The 17,787-nt window shown below is 36.8% G+C and overlaps 1 protein-coding gene across 2 annotated transcripts in view; it reads left to right on the forward strand.

The window, feature by feature from the left end:
- Positions 1 to 17,787, forward strand: part of OLA1 (Obg-like ATPase 1) — a 101,915-nt gene that overhangs the window by 76,549 nt on the left and 7,579 nt on the right. Inside the window, exon 5 of one of the 2 annotated variants that reach the window (XM_009332647.1) lies at positions 17,650 to 17,787. The exons of the other annotated variant lie outside the window; for it this stretch is intronic. Coding sequence (XP_009330922.1) covers positions 17,650 to 17,787 — 138 coding nt within the window. The remainder of the gene's footprint in view (positions 1 to 17,649) is intronic. 2 annotated transcript variants of the gene reach the window in all.

Consider the following 17,787-nt stretch of genomic DNA (forward strand, 5'->3'; position numbering starts at 1 on the left):
GTTCTTTAGGAAAAAAAGCTGCTGGCTGTTGAAATACAGAGTTAGCAGTACATGCTAGATGTGAAGGTAGAAGTAAAGTCTTATATGAAAAGACTTGTGTATGATTAATTACCGTCTTTTTTTCTCAGCATTTTTTGTTGTAATCATGAAGTAGATCTAAAAATCTGTGTATGTGATTGAATACTTTGCCAAGGAATGGGAAGGAAATAAAATATTTTTCAGATATATTTCATGTACCTTAAGGTTAAGAAGCTAACGATCTAATTTACTATTTTTTAAATTTTTTTTTTTGTAATTCAAGAAGCTGCTGTAATATAGTTTTTATTTTTAGTGATTCAGTAAGGTTGAAATGTATCTATTAAACCAGATGGGAATGATCAATGTGAATCAGTCTGTCTGCACTTTCATTCTCTTCTAAAGTAACTTAAGTATAAACACAGTTACTTATGTAGAAAAATTAATTTGGATGCGGAAGTGCTCCCCCCCATTTTTTTAATCATCTAAGTTTGGGGTTTCTGAGGAGAGAGGGAACATGGCATGAGAGGTACAGGTCCCCCAGAACTGAAGATCCACAGAAGGTGGTATTAATTATTAAGCAGGCAATAAGCATTATGGTGATGGTCTTTAGAGAAAACGCTAATCCTGCAAGAAGCCTAAAACCTAAGCCAAACAAAAACTCTGAACAGCCTCCTCCCACCCAGAAAGAAACAAAAAATAAATCCCACAGACAACATCCCCCCTCCTCTGGTAGTGCAAATGAGACAAACTTATGTCTGTTTTTTAATTTAAGTCCTTCCACCCTCTTCGATCACCCTCGAGGCTTCTGTGTTCTGTTATTGATCTTGGGGAGTTGCTCCATTGGGATTCAGTGCTGCTGGTGGTGGCAGACCTTTGAGCAAGGGCTGGCTGTAAGGCTGTGGCTCTCAAGCTGAGCCAGTGACCATAGCAGCAGTCTCCTTAATTTTCTGTTCTATTGTTGATCCTCCATGAGAGGAAACTACAAGACACTGTGAAAACTACATGCTGTTTGCTCTTCATCATTGCCACTTGCCTCTGTTCCACTTTTTTATGCCCATTTTCCAGCTTACGCCGACCTAAATGGTAACAAGCAAAACTCCATATTGCAGAGCCCAACAGACACTTTCTAAGAAATTATTTGCAGCAATTACACATACCCTTTGGTACATGGTAAAGACGTGCAGAAATATTTTCTCTTTTTCACTGGCAAATAGGAGCTACAGGAAGAGAGATATATTCTCTTGTTCTGTTTTGTCTTTTGATTGAGGAAGACAAAAGTAGTAAAGGGGTATATATATATTGTAAGATTGATTTCCCCTCCTTTTTTTTAATCTTGAGATTAATTATAATAGAATCCATGTACAAATTGCAGAAAAGACTTGATATATCCTCTTTATGATGTATACTGTGTTCCATATTCTGTAGTGGCTTTAATTCTCAACTACAGTAGACATACAGAAAAACAGAAAAAACATTGGCTGTTACAAAGTTTTGTTTGAGCTCTTTAAACTGAGTGATTAGCAGAAATAATGACCCTGTCAGCCTTAATCACATTAAAATGTGGTTAACATCATTTAATTTTTTCCACTTAATATGCGAAAATTTCCAGTAGATTTGCAGTGAAGGCCATTGAAATTCCATTAGAACAAGAATAAAAATTTCAGGCATCATTTATTCAGAGAGGGAATAAAGGTCTCGACTGAAAACTGCTGAATCTTTCTATTAGGGAAACTATGAATCATTGCATTGAGCAGTACCTTCAGCTTCTATAGTACTGAATCTGGGTTGCTTCTGAATGAATGGAATGCATTTGTAATGTGGTGCTTTTCTGAAAATTGCAGCATACAAGTTTTGCACAAATTCAGTAAGTGCTTGCTCCGTAAAGGATTATTATGTAGTATTTCACAACTGCTATAGAGCTGGGGAAATGCTTCTGTTTTAGGCAACTCATCACTGTAAAGTTCCATGCTTCACGTTATTTTCACTAAAACATTAAAAAAATGTATCCTCTTTCTGATTGATATGTAATGTATAGTTGTGGTTTCTTTGTGGTAAATAGCAAAAAGAGGACATGTGCAGCTACAACTAGAATATTAAGTCATATCAAGTCTCCTGCACTCTTGATATTTCTTGTTGCATGCTCCACAGGTATGTACCAAAAGTACAGCACACAATAACTATATGAACAAGCTAGAGAAACTATCAACTGCGTCTTTTTCTGAGAGAAATTTCTCTTTCTAGGAAAGATGCAGTGTTTGTTACCTTTACTGTGTTCATCAGCTCTGTTTAGGTTCCCATTTTTTGTCCTTTGCTTGTGTAAAGAGAAGATTTCATCGGATAAGTGGAGGCACTAGAAGTACAACTGTATGTTCTGTGTGTTTCTAGACACTACTAAAGGACTTGTATTGAGTTTTTCTTTAATACAAATATTACTGTATGTATCTGATAAGAAATAGTACCTTTACTGAATTGTGTTTGTGTCTGTGGTACTTAAGTAACTATACAGTGGATTGGTTTGTTTTTGTTTTTTTTTAAATTGGTATTTTGTTCCTGAGCCTAGTTCATTTCAGCCTATTACATAATTACTTGGTCCTCTTCCTAGTGGGAAAAATCATTAAAATGCATTGGATTTGTGCAGAACACAAATTTTAAAATTTCAGTATTTGTATGATGTATTTTTTAAACAAAATGTAAGAAAGTGTAGTGGTAAATATTTAATGTAGTGCTAAATACTGTGAGATACACAGCAGCTAAGGAATTTTTCTTTGAAATAGCTGTTACTAAATGTAAGAATTGAGCAGACCTAACAGGAATTTGGAAGTGCCTCTGATCCAAATGTACCTCTGTATGTTGAGGAAGGAAGGAAACCGAATAGGATGTGGGTCCCTGGCCAGGACCAGAACTGTTAACCCTGCAAATGAGATAAAAGGAAGTAGGGGTGTGGGAGTGACCGAAAGCCAGGGTAGGAGGGAGGTGCGAATCGAATGAAAAGGTGTAAGTTTTGGGGTTGCATTTGGAAGCCTCTTGCTAAAGAGCTGTTGGACCAGGATGGAAAGCTTTGAAGACTGGAGGATGGCACTGGGAAAAGAAACCAGAGTGAGCAACAGAATGCGAAGAACTGCCGGATGGGATGGGAAAGTGGCTGTATTTTAGGAAGAAGGGTCAGAAGAGACTGTACTCACTATATTGTCTCCTTACAAGGCACAGCATGAAATTCAGAGGTGCTATGTCTTTTTGTTTCTCTGCTCTTAGCACAAGTATCTGTGACATCTTATGGCAGAACGCCTTACCTCTTCCCAGCTTCTAGTCTGTTGAGGGGTGAATACTCACTGTAGCTCCGTTAGCTCAAAGATAGGTTTGTGTAATGGGTATGTAATGAGTACATTCAGTTCAGAATTTAACGTGTTTATTGATTGCTTTGTTAGAAATTGGAAATTACATACAGCTATATTAAGTGTCTTAATGTTGTAATGGGAAACACTTTGAAGTCAGAAAATGTCGGAATGAAGGTTGCCAATGCATTTCAGAATCTTTGTCCTGCCCCAAAGGGTTGTCTGCTCATGGGTGTACCAAATGGCTCTCTTTCCTTTACAGCCAGCCTTGTCTTGCTCTGTGCAAAGGACAAGCTTGCTCTTGAGGATGCAGTAGGGTTGGGTAGGATAGGAGACTTCTGGTGATGGGATTCCCTTCCTCTGGAGCAAAACTTGATACTGACATGGAACTGGAGGAGGACAAGGGATGGCTTTATGTTAAAGGCATTTTACATGCCTGGAGATTTGGTGATGGAGAACTGGATTTTACTTCTGTCTCTTTTAGATTTCTATTTGTGATGCCAAGTAAGAAAACTTCATTAACATTTTCATACATTTTTAAATAATCAATGTTCTTAATTTTCTTCATTTGACCAATTAGGATAATGAAGTCCAGTGTTCTCATTAGTGCTATTTTAAAAACGTGTACCTTGGCCAGATTTTGAAATTACTTACTGCCAAGCTGTGATACAAGTACTGCAGCCACCTCTTCTGCCTTGCCTGTGCTCTCCTCATGAGTGGTACTGGTAAACTATACATGGTATTACTTTGACTTTTATTACATGTTATTTTGGAAGAGCAGAACTCATGAAGTCTAGTTTTCCAAGAGGTTGAGTTCTGAAGTCTAGTTTCCCAAGAGTTTGAGTCTTGTTTCCTTACAACAGTGATTCCTAATTTATACTCATTTTTTAAAAAGCAGTGACATGGTGCACTGAACAGCAGGTAGCATCGTATTCTGTCGCTCGGGAGGACTTTTTGCATGATGATGAGTCTGCCTGCCAGCCTACTGCTGCTGGTCAGCTGGCTAGCTCCAGCCAAGTCGAACATGTGGTGGTTGAGATCTTCATGCCTTTTCCCCAGTGGAAGCATTGGTTTTTACAAAACATGTAGGAACTTGATTTGTATGAGATTGAGACCTCTTTGTCCCCCTTTTGAATTTCTGCATAGCCTTTATGTACTTCTGAATTCACAAAGTGTAGTGCTTCCTTGTAACTATATGGTAATCCCTAAATTACTGTAATCCCTCCTCTGCATTCAGTACAGAGCCAGTTATTGTTGGTAGCTACACAGTATAATGACTTTCATAAATTAATTAAGTTTTTTTTTAACAGTAGCTGATTGTTTTGCACTTAGTATTGGGAGGCTGTTCTCAGAACCTCGCTGCTGCCTTGGGTTGAAAATGTTCTGCTAATTTCCATCCTACGTTTTTCCATGGCTGGCTTATTTCATTGGTGGTTCTGGCAGCTTTGTCCTGTAGATTAAATAGTATCTTATCTAATTGGTGTTTACCTCCAGTACTTATTTAAAGCAAGCATTATCAATTTTCTCTCCGTCATTTACATGAGGTTCCCATTCCTCTGATAATCTTAGACCTGTTCTGAATTTAGCTGACCACAGCTGCACATAGTACTCCACATGCTTTCATGAATACCTTATATGCAGATGTAATGCATCCTGTTAAACAAAGGGAAACATTTCCAGTAGGATCTGTAGATTACATTTGCCTTTTCCCTGTTGCATTGTCTTGGTGGCTTAGAGTTGCTCTGAAGAAGACTAACCCATTGTGATCCCCCTTCTATGTCACTTCCAATTGATGATGACGATGATGACTTTCCTTGAGGAAAATGTCTCCTGCTCTTGTATCGAACGTAAACTTTGCATGCAACTAATGTTTGTGTCAAGGTCATTAATGTGTTTAAACAAGATCAGTCCTAAGTTTGATCCTTGTGAAACTTGATTAATGATATCCTTAAACAGCGATTTGTTCTCCTGTTAACAGATCCAGTGCCTTATTCAGTACATGGTCTGTACAAATCCCCTTCCCCTTCTTCTCCAGCTGAATGAGTAGTTTCACACACAGCACACTATCAAATACTTTATAGATGTATTTCTCCTGCATAGAAAATCATACGTCATATCAATGAGAGAATAAATTTATCAGGGCATGCTTTATTTTTTCCTTTAAACCAAATTACTTGTGTTTACCAGGGTTATTTTCTGCCATCATTTCTTCTTTGATGGTGTCATTGCTCAACCAAACTAAGTCTAAAATAGCATTATATATGTTAAGTGACTCTCTGGTGGAGAAATGGATAGACTATCATGTCCCAGAATAACTGCCCACTATGATTTTTTAGTATTTTTCCTTTGGCTAGATCTGCTTTTAACCATACATTACTTATTAGGGCTCTTGCCTGTTGAGCAGGCATTTTCCAAACTTAAATTCTATGGCACTTCTAAAATAGAAGAAGAATCCATTTGAGCATTAAAATAGGAATGGTGCTTTTTATTGGTTACTGAAACTTTTCTTACAACTCATGTGCTAGAAGAGTGTAAGTGATTGCTTTAAGCAAATAAACAGTGTTTCTAATGGTAAGAAGACATCTGGATGCAAGTTGAATAACTCACAACTTCACTTTTGCTTTGGGTGTATGTATTATTTTAGTCTTCAATTGCATGATTGGGTGAAGTGTTTTCAACTGCTGTTTTGGATAGAAAGGATGAATATACAGAAAGAAATCATTGTATAGAGGCTGTTAGAAGTCTAGATTTTTTTTTTTTACTTGGGAGCTGATTAATGTTTTAAATTAATTTTAATGGCAGTGCACATTTATGTCATAGTTTTTTTCTTTTTCAATGTAACTGTAGATTGGACCGCATTCCTTATAGTATATCCCGTGCATATTTGAACTACTTTGAAAAAGTGAAATGATGTGATGTTTAGCTACGGAGAAATGTCAAAAACAATGCATTTATATGATATGAAAGATTTGCAAGCGCAAGCTAGCAATTGATAGTAATATTATAATTAGCTCTTTATACAGCCTGTTTTTTATTCATGAACATTTTCATTTATGTTGACAACTATCATGTATGCCACCACACATGGAGCCTTTTCTTTGCTCAGAGACTGAACACGAATTAGTATGTTTTTGGGCTTATGTTCTGACTGTCTATTGAAAGAGGTTTCTGGGCCAAGTCATAAAAATAAAGTAGCTTGCATTTTAGGTTTGGCTTTTTGATCCTATTGTTGTTAGTGCTAGTGTTTGTAAGGGTAAAACATACCACAGAGTGCTGTAACTTCAAGGTGGAACTTCTTTTCAGTCAAATAATTTTTTGTTGTTAAAATTGCTGGGGGCATTGAATGCATCCTAATTCCATAATCGATAAGAAAATGAAGATAGGTAAACTAGTAGTTTTATAATAAATCAAATTTTAGTTTTGTGTTTGCAAATAAAAATGTTTTGTACACACCCACCCACAGAATAAGAGTATTTATATCTGACAGAAATGTACTTTATCATTCCATTTTCAGCCATAAAAATCTTTGTGTCTAACAGATCCTTCACAGTCCGTCAGGTAAATAGAGCGTAATTTCAGACACTGATCCAGTTACTTATTCCTGCTTCTGAAAAAAATCAAAGTTAGTGTTCCCCTAGGACAAATATGTTTTAGTAGATGATTCAGATATTGTTAATTTTTTTTCATTTCACCATAGTTTAGACAGGTAAACAGACTGTGTCTGTAGAACTGAAGATTTTTGTGACAGCTTTTCAAATTAGTGAAGTGCATTTCATACAAGGCATCCCTGCACACTTTGAAAATCCCTAACTCACTGTGTTTTATTTGGACATGGACATGTTCATATGACAGTACAGTGTATGCTGTTGTATTTATTAGACAGTATTTTGGGGGAATGTATCAGCAGGAGGTAAGACTGAGGCACACCACATAATTTTACCTAAGCATCTTAGGCACTTAAGGTCAGGGTTAGTTTCTAAAGCAGCCTATGAAAAGGGGAGAGGGAAGATGCTTTAAGAAGAAAGCGAGAACAGGAGCCCTAATTTAACTGCTTTGAATTGCCCTCAGAAGAGCCTCCTGATTCATTAACTATATAGGGAGCAGAGCGAGATGAGGTATCTAAATCAGGTGTTTGAAATTAAGCCTTGTATTCTTTGAGTTGCTGTAGTTTGGATACTAACCATTCAACTAAATAACTCTTTCATTGTTATACTGGGAGCTTAGATGATGTTCTTTCTCTGGATAAATATCAAAGTTAATTTCTGATTTATTGAGTAGCATATTCCAGCCTAATAACAAGTTTGATCTCTTCTTCATCAAAAGACCTCCCACAACTTAGTCCAGTGTCACCAGCTTCTGTAAGTCTTACTACTAGTCTCGTTAAAATTGTTTCTTAAAACGTCACTCATAGTATCATGTGAACACAAAATGTTAGTACTTGGTAATAATGGTCCAAGGGGGCGGGGGGAATAAGCAGGGTTTATTATTTTAAATCTAATGCTCTTATTGTGGTAATGTTTGACTCGTGCAATTTTAATACTTACATAGTTTTCAACAACTGATGGAGGGAGGAAGAGAGCATTCATGTGAATTCTGTGGTCTGGAGAGACTCCACAATTAAGATCACACAGACTAATTCTGGAGAAGTGAGGAAGGCGTCTCCCTCTATCATGTGTGAGCAGGAGAGGATCTTTCATTAAGAGAACTGGGGGAGGAATATTCTGACCCAGTTTGTTTAAGTTTCATTAAATTGTTGTGTGACATTAGCGAAAGCCAAAACTAACACATGTTGTAGTCTGCATTTGTGTTACTCACTGCAGGATTTTAAATTGGCACTAGTGGAATATGTTCCCAATTACTCTTTATAGTGTCTTATTTCAAGTGTTATTAGCATATATTTATTTCATTACAAAGGAGTTTTATGTAGATCATATTTTTTGTTTGGGAGTATGGCCTTGTATTTGCTTGTGTGCACACAGTACATAAAAAAAATTGAAGAACGCAAATTTAAAATGGTGTCCGTGCACTTCATGTAAAGTTTCTCTTGTTAAGGCATCACATGTTTTTTTGATCAAATACTCTATTTATGCATGGCTTATATTTTTTTATGGGATTACATATTTAAGATTTTGCTATAATAGTGTTGATATGAATTGTCCTACTTTTTTTGTACATGACCCTTAAGAATACAGTTTTCCATGTGACACTTAAAAGAAGCCCTGTCAAGAGACAAAAGTTAAAATTATCATGCCATAATGTAAACATGACTATGGAATAGGGATTCTTTCTACTCTCTGTAGCAGTATCTCAATCATCATAATTTTGCACATAAGTGACTAAGATTTGCTCCTGCTGCTATAATTTATGAATGAGCATTTGTTAAATTATTTTGATATAGTTTTCAAGATAACCTTTCAAAACTCAGCATTTTATAAATGATAGCAGAAAGAACAAGATGTGACTTTCCAAAGGCATCTTTTCTGTCCAAAGTATATGTGCTGCAAGTGGAGCCTGTTATGCCTCTAACTATGAAACGTAATGTGCACAATTTGTTGCAGTCTGCATCGTTATGCAGTTTCATCAGTAGTTCAGTCTTGACTGTGCTTGATCCTTGCCAACAGCAACAGCCATGTCTCTTTTTTTTTTTTTTTGAGTTAAGATAGAATTAATTTTTGGAATTGACAGACCAAGGAGAACTAGAGACTGTAAGCCTTTCACGTACCAGCAGGTGCTACAGCAGCAGTGTAGTACTGTTTTCATTATTGTTTAAGTCACAATTGTTTTTGATCACTTTAATGGGGACCATAATTTGGATAAAGAGATATTACTGAAGTCTTGAAAACTAGATCAGAAATGAATGTTTTAAAAATGGATTTCAAGATCTTTATTCTTCATGAATGATGCTTCTTACAAATGTTTAAAATAGGGTTACCTTGACTGACCTTTTGTTAGATGGAATTTGCTGTGTAAGGTACTGAAAAATCTTTTCTCACTGGGAGCTCTATATAGGTTAGCAGAAAAAGTCATTCTGGATTATTTTACCTCTTTCTGTCTTTCTACCATCTTGATATTTTTTAATTCAAATTTGGTTGTAGGTCATCAACTTGATTTTTCTATTATGCATGCTTTATTTCTCCTAGTTATGAAAGTATTTTGTCCATTAACTACTGTCTGTACTCGATTTACAGGTAATATCATGTTCTCTGGTATTATTTCTTTCACAGTTCCAATATCTTGCAAACCCAAAACAGCTAAACAAGTTTCATGTCAGTTAAGCCAAATCTTTATATTAAATATGTTCAAAAAGTGGTCAGTAGTATAAAGCTGTAAGTGAAGTGTTATGTCCTTATGTGTTTTTAATATACCATTAAACAGTGAATATCTCCAGTTAGCTTTCTAGACCAGATAAACTGAGAACTGTATACTACTACCATATTATGTTAGACAATTTGTTAACAGAATTATATCTTGAGGGCATGAAGTGCTTTCATATGAATTTCCAGAATATTGCCTTGACACGCACCCCCCACCCCCCACCCCCCGTCAACTAATATTGTTTTCTGCCTTGAAGAATCTATTTTTAAGTGATCTCATATGGGATAATTTTTACTCAGGAGTCATGCCAGGTACAAGCATTTTCCAATAATGAACACCAAAATTCCTGATTGAACTTGGCTTCATGGCATTGCTCTTTTTTGGGTGGTAGGCTAACTTAAGGCACTCCCGTCCTTAACAGTCTTTACCTGTTCCTGCACCACCCTTGGCACAACCAGTTGTAAGGATACAGGGGAAAGTGAATTGGTCCAACTTAAAAGAAGAGGGGTGGGGAGGGGGTGTGTAAAAGAAGGAAGTTCTCCCTTCCTCCCAAAACTGCTTTTTGCCAGATTATTTTTGTTGGTGAACAGCTTGAGTATGCCTGCAGGGAGTGCTGGTAGGGTCCCTGCTCCACGTGCAGTTGGTAGCCGAAAAGCAAGTGTAACATCTGGATGGATAAGGAATGGGATGAGAAGCTCATGTCCAGATTATGAAAATGTTTCTTTAGAATCTGGGATGCAACATGAACTAAAATAGTAGGTGCAATACTGGTCACCCCATCTAACAAATGATTTTGCAGAATTATAGGGGATTTAAGATAATGGCCGTGATAGAGATGAAGGCCCTGGAAAAACTTGCTTTGACACACAGGAGGCAGAGAGCCTGGGATTACTTACATTTCAAAGGAGGATGTTAAGGAAAGTTATAAACCCGTCTATAATAAATGGCAAATGGCAGTGTCGATCAGGAACTTCTATTCTTCTTTTTTTGATACAGTGTCAGTTGAAAATACAATGAAGTTAAAAAGTGTGAAATCCAGATCTGGTAGAATGAAATACTTTATATACCTATTCTGTCATAAGATTCCTGAGATCATGGCTTGTGTCGCAAGTCCCCGAAAATGTTGTGGTAAATAATTTTAAGGACTATTCCACTGCATGTTTCAAGGCTCAAGTCAATCTGTGTTGGAGATGTGAGTGACATCTAACATGTAAGATAGGTTCTCCGCGTTGGTCTCTTGTAAGGTTCATCTGGGTGCAATGACTAAATACTGGAGGGGATACGGACATCAGACTCTAGGAAGGTATCGAGGAACTTAAAGCATTCAGGATGCACACGATAAATGAAATTCTGAGTTCCTGAAGCTCTTGTCCTGAGGGGCTGAGAGGAGGCTCCTGGCCAGAGAGCAGCCCAGCTTGTGGAGGCAGTGCTTTTGTGCTGAAGTGTTACTAGGAAGTATTTGCAGGTGAGGGGTGGGGGGTGGGAAAGGGCCTTTTGAAATCTAAGGATTGCTGTGTTCCTCCTGGCCATCTGGGAACGGGGAACAAAAAACCAAATTCGTAAATGTCACTGATGATTTGAAACGGGATTGCCTAGGTCGGTAACTGGTACTCCCAAACCTTCTGTAGATTTGTTGTCTTCATGAAAAGCAAACCAGCATGGTGGGGAAGAAAGTACCTTTTTATTCTTTAGTGTTTTCCTGTTTAGTCTTCCTTTCTCTTTATGTAGTGCAGGAAGAAAGGGATACCCTAAAAAAGGCAGGTAGCAGTAAGAGTTACAGCATGTTAATCTGTTACAGCAAAGTACCACCTGTGCTTTCTGCTTCCCATTCTTAACTTCTGCCACTGACCTACTTTGTGATACAAAATTATTATATACATCGGTTTCATCATTTTCAGCGTTCCATTCTTTGTTGATTATATAAATTTGGAATGAAAGCTTACTGAGGCTGTGAATGTTTCTTATTTATATAAGAAGACACATACATCTATATATATGTACAGCACTGAGAACAGCGGGACCTGATCTTTGTGGAGTCTGTGCATGCTAACAGAATGGAAGGGAAGGACATCACTTATGAACTGTGTCACGCAGTACTGGTGCTTAGGTAAATTAGATTTTCCTCTCCCATCCCACCAAATCAACTAAACCTAGCGGTACTCATAGTAGAATATTTTGGGACCTGGCAAAAAAAAAATCGTTGCCTAATTTATCATCATTTTAGCTAACTTGTGGATAATGGGTGAGGCTTCAAAAGACAAAAGAAAGCCACAAAGAGCAAAGAAACAACAAGACATTTTTAAGTCAATGAATTTTCCTTTAATTTCAAGAAAAATGTTGGAACAATTCGACTGTTTTTAATCACCTAGGAGCAACCCAATTGTCTTCACAAATCCATGTTGGCTATTACTTCTCTAAATTGTCAGATGACTCTAATATTTTGTTTGTGATAGATTTAATGGTCTTGCATATAGTGAAAAAATATACTTTACTACATATTGGGATTTTTATTAAGCCTTTAAAGGTTTCACTGCCTTACAACATTCTCATAAACAAGATAGGAAATGTTGGCTAAATGGAAACTACTGGAAGTTGAGTGTGTAAGACTGGTTGGAAGATAATACACACAGCATAGTTATCAGTGGTTCACTTTCCAAATTGAAGAATATCTCATTATGAGATCTGTGGAAGTGGCTGCTGGTTGAATACTGTTACGTATTTCCATTAATGAGCTGGATGATGAGCATTCTTGTTAAATCTGTAGATGACCCCAAACTAGGAGATGTCTAGGTATGTGTAGAACAAAATTAGAATTTAGGAGCACCTCGAGAAATAGAAGAAATCATTAGGGAAAAAAAGAGCTAGGGTGCAACTTCTGAGAAGGATTTTATGCAAGAATAATCAACTATGCAAATACAGTATTAAGAATAGCTAGTCAAGTAGGGTCATACAATAAGTTATAAAGTGAGCATGAGATAATGTTGCAGTGCTGCCACAAAAAAGCAAATGCTATACTGGGTTTTATAAACAGGAGAATCACCTGAAAAATGTGTGAGTTAATCCTCTAGCTATTTTTAATGTGCTTATAAGACATTATTATTGAGAGCTCTGAGGAGTGCATTAGGTACTGTGTGCTTCCAGGAGTTTTTGACCAATTGGACAGAGTCTAGAAAAAGGTTTGAAGTTAGAAGTAATACGTGGCTTACAAGGAAAGCTCAAAATAAAAAAGAAAGACCTCAGTTAAGTATGTAAAACGCTGCTGTAAAGAAATAGGGAGTGTGTATTCCCAGTCCATACTGTATAGGCTCAGTTAAACTAATGCATTCGGATTGAAATAAAGGTGGCTTAGGCTACACATATGGAAGACTTTCAAACAGTGGGGAACAAAGCACTGAACAGATTGAGTTTGGAAGGTTTTAAAAATCTGGGGTTGCTCAGACTGCCAACGAGAAGAGCCTGTTGGAATTGCTAGGTCCTCTTGTTCTCACTCCTATCCGTAGATCTTTTTTTCAGTCTTTTGTATGTTTTGATCACCTAGTTTGTTCTTATCTCATTATCTACATTTGTTTCTTTCTTTCTTGTGGTGCTGCCTGGTGTTTTCTTCTTCCCTGCCATGCTGTTTTGTTTCTGCCAATTTCCACTCGTAATTCAGGTGTAGAACAGAAAAACAATTATTTCTCTTCTGTGAGTTAGATGGGGTTTTTTTGGCCTTGCTTGTACAAAAGCATACTTTCACAAATCACCTTTCTTCTCAGGGGTCAGTTTTTCAGATCATCTTGTCTTGCAGGTGTCCACTGAGCTTAAGTTCTCTATGCAGCTTCTCTCTTCCATCACTACTTCTGATTTCCATCTGAACTCTGTCTCTGTTCCCAGCTGGATCTCTCATGTGAAACTGTCAAATATCGATTTGTAGTTAATGTACGTTCTGCAACTTTTGTACCTCTTTATTTTGCTTGTCTGCAGGTTTTGGTTTCTTCTGCCTCAGGAACCATCACCATTTTAAAGTGAAGGCACTCCCTTCTGCACAACTCCTCTTTCTGGTGCTCTTTGCTTATTGGCCTTCTCAGTGAGTGCCCTCATTTTTAAACCATTCTCCAAGGTCTGTTCTGCATCCTGATTTCGTATCAGGAGTTAAGTCTGGTGGTTGTCCTGATCCTTCTGCACTTGAAGTCACTGGCTTCTTTCATTTACTTTTTCCTTCTGAGGCTGATGCAGAGTTAAAAACTGGAATGTCCTTAAATGATGACTTCACCATATTTTGGAATCTAGTAGTGGCAAGAAAACATCTTGGTCTTCACAGCTTTTCTGAGCTGGTAGTAGATATGCTGACATGCTTTTGTCCTTCCTTACCTCCTTATCAGCCAACAGTAACAGTGTTAGGTGGAAGTGAGCATCTTAATTCCTCTTGGCCATTTTCCCTGGTCAGAATTCTGAGTGTTGCCTTTACTTGCAAGTTGTTCAGATCTGTTTTTGTTCTTGTCTCGGTTTTGTTCTTGTGTCAGTGTCCTGTTTTTACACAGTTGTCTTTTTAATTGAGTTTTCAATTCAACTTTTATTTAAGATTTTCTTTTTGCTGTCACAGAATGACTGATTGTCTTACTGTCTCTTGGGTCTGTATTTTTTTCCCACAAAGGATATTTTGTCCATTTGTGGCAAATAGAATCAAATTTCAATTTGGGAACCTTCTGTTGGCACACTCCTCCTCTCCACAGAGCCACCTGGAGGGAAGAACCAAGCCACCTCAATAGGGGAAGGCTGTTGGATGTGCAGATCCCTCGCTGTTATTACTGAGTAGTACTAGAAGAAGCCTTTCTTCTTTCTGCTCTACATTTTATAATCAGAATTTAGTTTTAACTCTACTAATAATGGCATTTTTAGAAACTTAATTATGAAAGAGGATATTTTTAACTGCTTTAAGTGTGTACACTGTTTTCACATAGTTTTCAGTTTACTTTGTCAAGAAGGGTTTTCATCTTGAGCACTTTCATGTTTCTTAAAGTAGTTTCAGCTGTTAATCATGGTCATTGGTTCTGCCAGTTTTACTGTTTTTTTTTTTACTTTTCATTTTGTTACATTTTAGTGGCTTTTTTTAAAATTGAGATTTTCTTAAGAGTTAATAGTCTTCTCTCAGCCTAAAATCTAATACCCTTCATCATTCGTTATCAAGTATAGCATGAAATAATGGAGAGATACTCGAGGATTTGCTTATCTTAACACAGGCCGAAATGAGTCTACTAATGCTGTCCTTTTACAAATGTACAGCATTTCCATGGAAAAATTATGTGCTCATATAAAACAGATTTGACATTAATTGTTACCATTTGTTGAGAGAATTTTGTTCTGTTTAGCACGCTTGGTTATCCCTAACAGGAAAGCAAACTTGTGCTATTACTTTACTGATTATTAGTCAAGCATTTTTGCTTTGGGGAAAACTTCATTTAGAAATATATCAGTATTTATGTTTGAGTATTCACTTTTTTTGTTTGTTTTCTTTATTTTGATCACCATTAGGGGAATTCCTTGGTACTTTTTAGTAATTCCTGTGACATTGAAAGTCACAAAAGTGAAAGACTCAGGCAGAGAACCTGACTGTCTGTACAGAGTGGGATGCAGTACCGTATTCTTTTAGTGAGGCTGTAGCAGGTCTGATGTCAGTCACTTCAGAGACCTTTAGACCTCAGTGCTCATTTATTGCTAAAATGTACCAGCTCTGCTCCTGCATTATGAAGATCATCTGTCAACACTTTGAGATATTCTCCTTTGTTATTAAGCTTGTGATGCTCTACACTGTCAGGTTTTTTGCCAATTATAGTTAAGGTACAATAGTGTATTCACTGGATCAAAGTCTCACACTGGCGGTAGAGGAATGATTTGTAAGTCTTTATTCATCTGAATTGTACAATAGAATACCTGAGGAATGCAAATAATCCCTCTAAGGACTCAATAGAAAAGCTGTTAAAATGACAGTCTAAGACTATTATTATTCTGAATTGGTGTTTTAGCCAAAGTAATTATTTCTTATCTTGTTGTTCCACAATATTTCTTAGTTTATTAGTTACGATGACCATATTTACCAAACAGAATTTGAATCCAATTTTTTACTTTCATGCTCATTTCACTTTTTCAAGTTCACATGTTTCATTCTGTCTTTCACTTGGTACATTATTAATTAGTCTAGACACCAGTGTTAGACACTTTCTTAAAAAAAAAAAAAGGATGTATGCACAGATGTTGAAGTACACTTATGAATAGCACATCCATTTCTAGGTACATTTTCTGTAAAAGGTTGGCATTGTAAGCTCTGAACTTTGATATCCAGTTTGTTAGCCAAAATAAATCAGTTAACTACAAATGTCAGTTTTAGAAGTGCTGTTAAATGTCACGCGTCACATTCAGAAATGCACCTTAATTGTGATTTTCAGCTCAGACATTTCTGAAGGCAATAGTGTTTCAGTATCAGTCCTGGATACCAGACTATATTTTCATTGGATAACTGGAGGAAAAAAAGATTAGTATAATGAGGATTGAAAACCACTGATGGGGTATTTACATAAGTAAATGATAGAAGACCAGCCTTACATAACAAACGTGTGAAAACTGTTGAGTGAACTTTTATATTCTTTGTCCCATTCTAAAACCCTACTCAGTGGGCCATGCACTTAATCTCATAATAGCTCTGATCCCCTGCTATTTTCTTTGACAAATGTGTGTTGATGAACTTGTGGTTCAGTTCATTTTTTTTCTGAAGTGACATTTGCATTGATTATTTAAAGGTTTGCAGGCCACAGTTTCAAAGCACTTTAGTATAATAGGAGTTAAAACCTTAGTCTAAATCTTGGAGATTAGCAGGACTAAGAAAAAGAACTCAGCAAGCATAAAACCCTGTGCTGTATGGTGGGTGCTTCAGGTCTGAAACATCTACAGCACCCAAAGTGTACTGTATTTTGTACTTTGTGTCTTAGTCTACAGGAAGTATTCCCATGCCTCTTGTGTTTTCTTGCTGAGCATACAGAGTTGTCATTCTTACCATTCACACCTGTTCAGAAATAGTGCCCTATAAATAACATTGAACTCCTTACAGGTAATTTATGAATGTCTCCCTTAAATTTAAAATAAATAGTATTTGCAGTCATGAATGTGATACCTGTGTTTAAAGATTGTTTAAACATCAGCTATTGCTGCAAAGATTTTCTTAATTTTTAATAGGATAGCCAACATTCAAAAAACTAGCACCATAAATCCATAGCTCTAAATTTGTAGTTTCATTCAACTAAAAAAAACATATTAGATGTACAGCAAACTATTACTGATGCTGCCAGTTATTGAAGATGAAGAGAAATAGGAAATTTGATTCTTTATTTAAAAATAATAGTAGTATGATATCTAGAAGCTTTGTCCTGGGGAGATAGCAGAAAGGTGGAAGAAACTAGTAGAAACACAGCCCTGTATTCATTAGCTATGGCATACTCCAAGATCAATAGCTAGAAAAAGCAGGGTGCTGCTTGCTATCTAGCAGTTTATGGAGTATAGTGTTCTTTTCTGTCTGCTAATATCAGCTGCCCTCGTCACTGAGATGCTTTTTAAAAAAAAAAACTGAAGACCCCCAGTTTTGCTGCATTTGATAAATATCCCTCTTGGAAGTCTCAGGAAAATGTACGTCCACAGATCTACAAAGTTTTATTCAGTTAGCATTTTAGATTGCAAGTATTTAATCTCTACCAAAAACCTAGTTATTGTTTCAAATTATGCCTATTTCTGATAGATTAAATGCCAAACAGAAACCAAGAAACAGTGAAATGTTAATGGAGTACACCTGAAGCAATTGCTGCCTGTTAATGCCTTGACCTTGGAAAGCAATACACAAAAAGATGGCATCATAAAACCGTGCAATTCTTATGAATATGTATGTGCTACTTGATAATAATGAATGTGGTACAGCCATGCATGCACTACAAGATAATGTTGTGTCCTTTGTTGTGTACAGGTTGATAAAAATTAAAGAGTGGGTGGACAAGCACGACCCGGGTGCTTTGGTCATTCCTTTTAGTGGGGCCTTGGAACTCAAGTTGCAAGATATGAGTGCTGAGGAGAAACAGAAGTATCTGGAAGAGAACATGACAGA

This window comes from Pygoscelis adeliae, unplaced genomic scaffold (genome assembly GCF_000699105.1).
Source record: "Pygoscelis adeliae isolate BGI_AS28 unplaced genomic scaffold, ASM69910v1 Scaffold160, whole genome shotgun sequence".
Lineage (NCBI taxonomy): Eukaryota > Metazoa > Chordata > Aves > Sphenisciformes > Spheniscidae > Pygoscelis > Pygoscelis adeliae.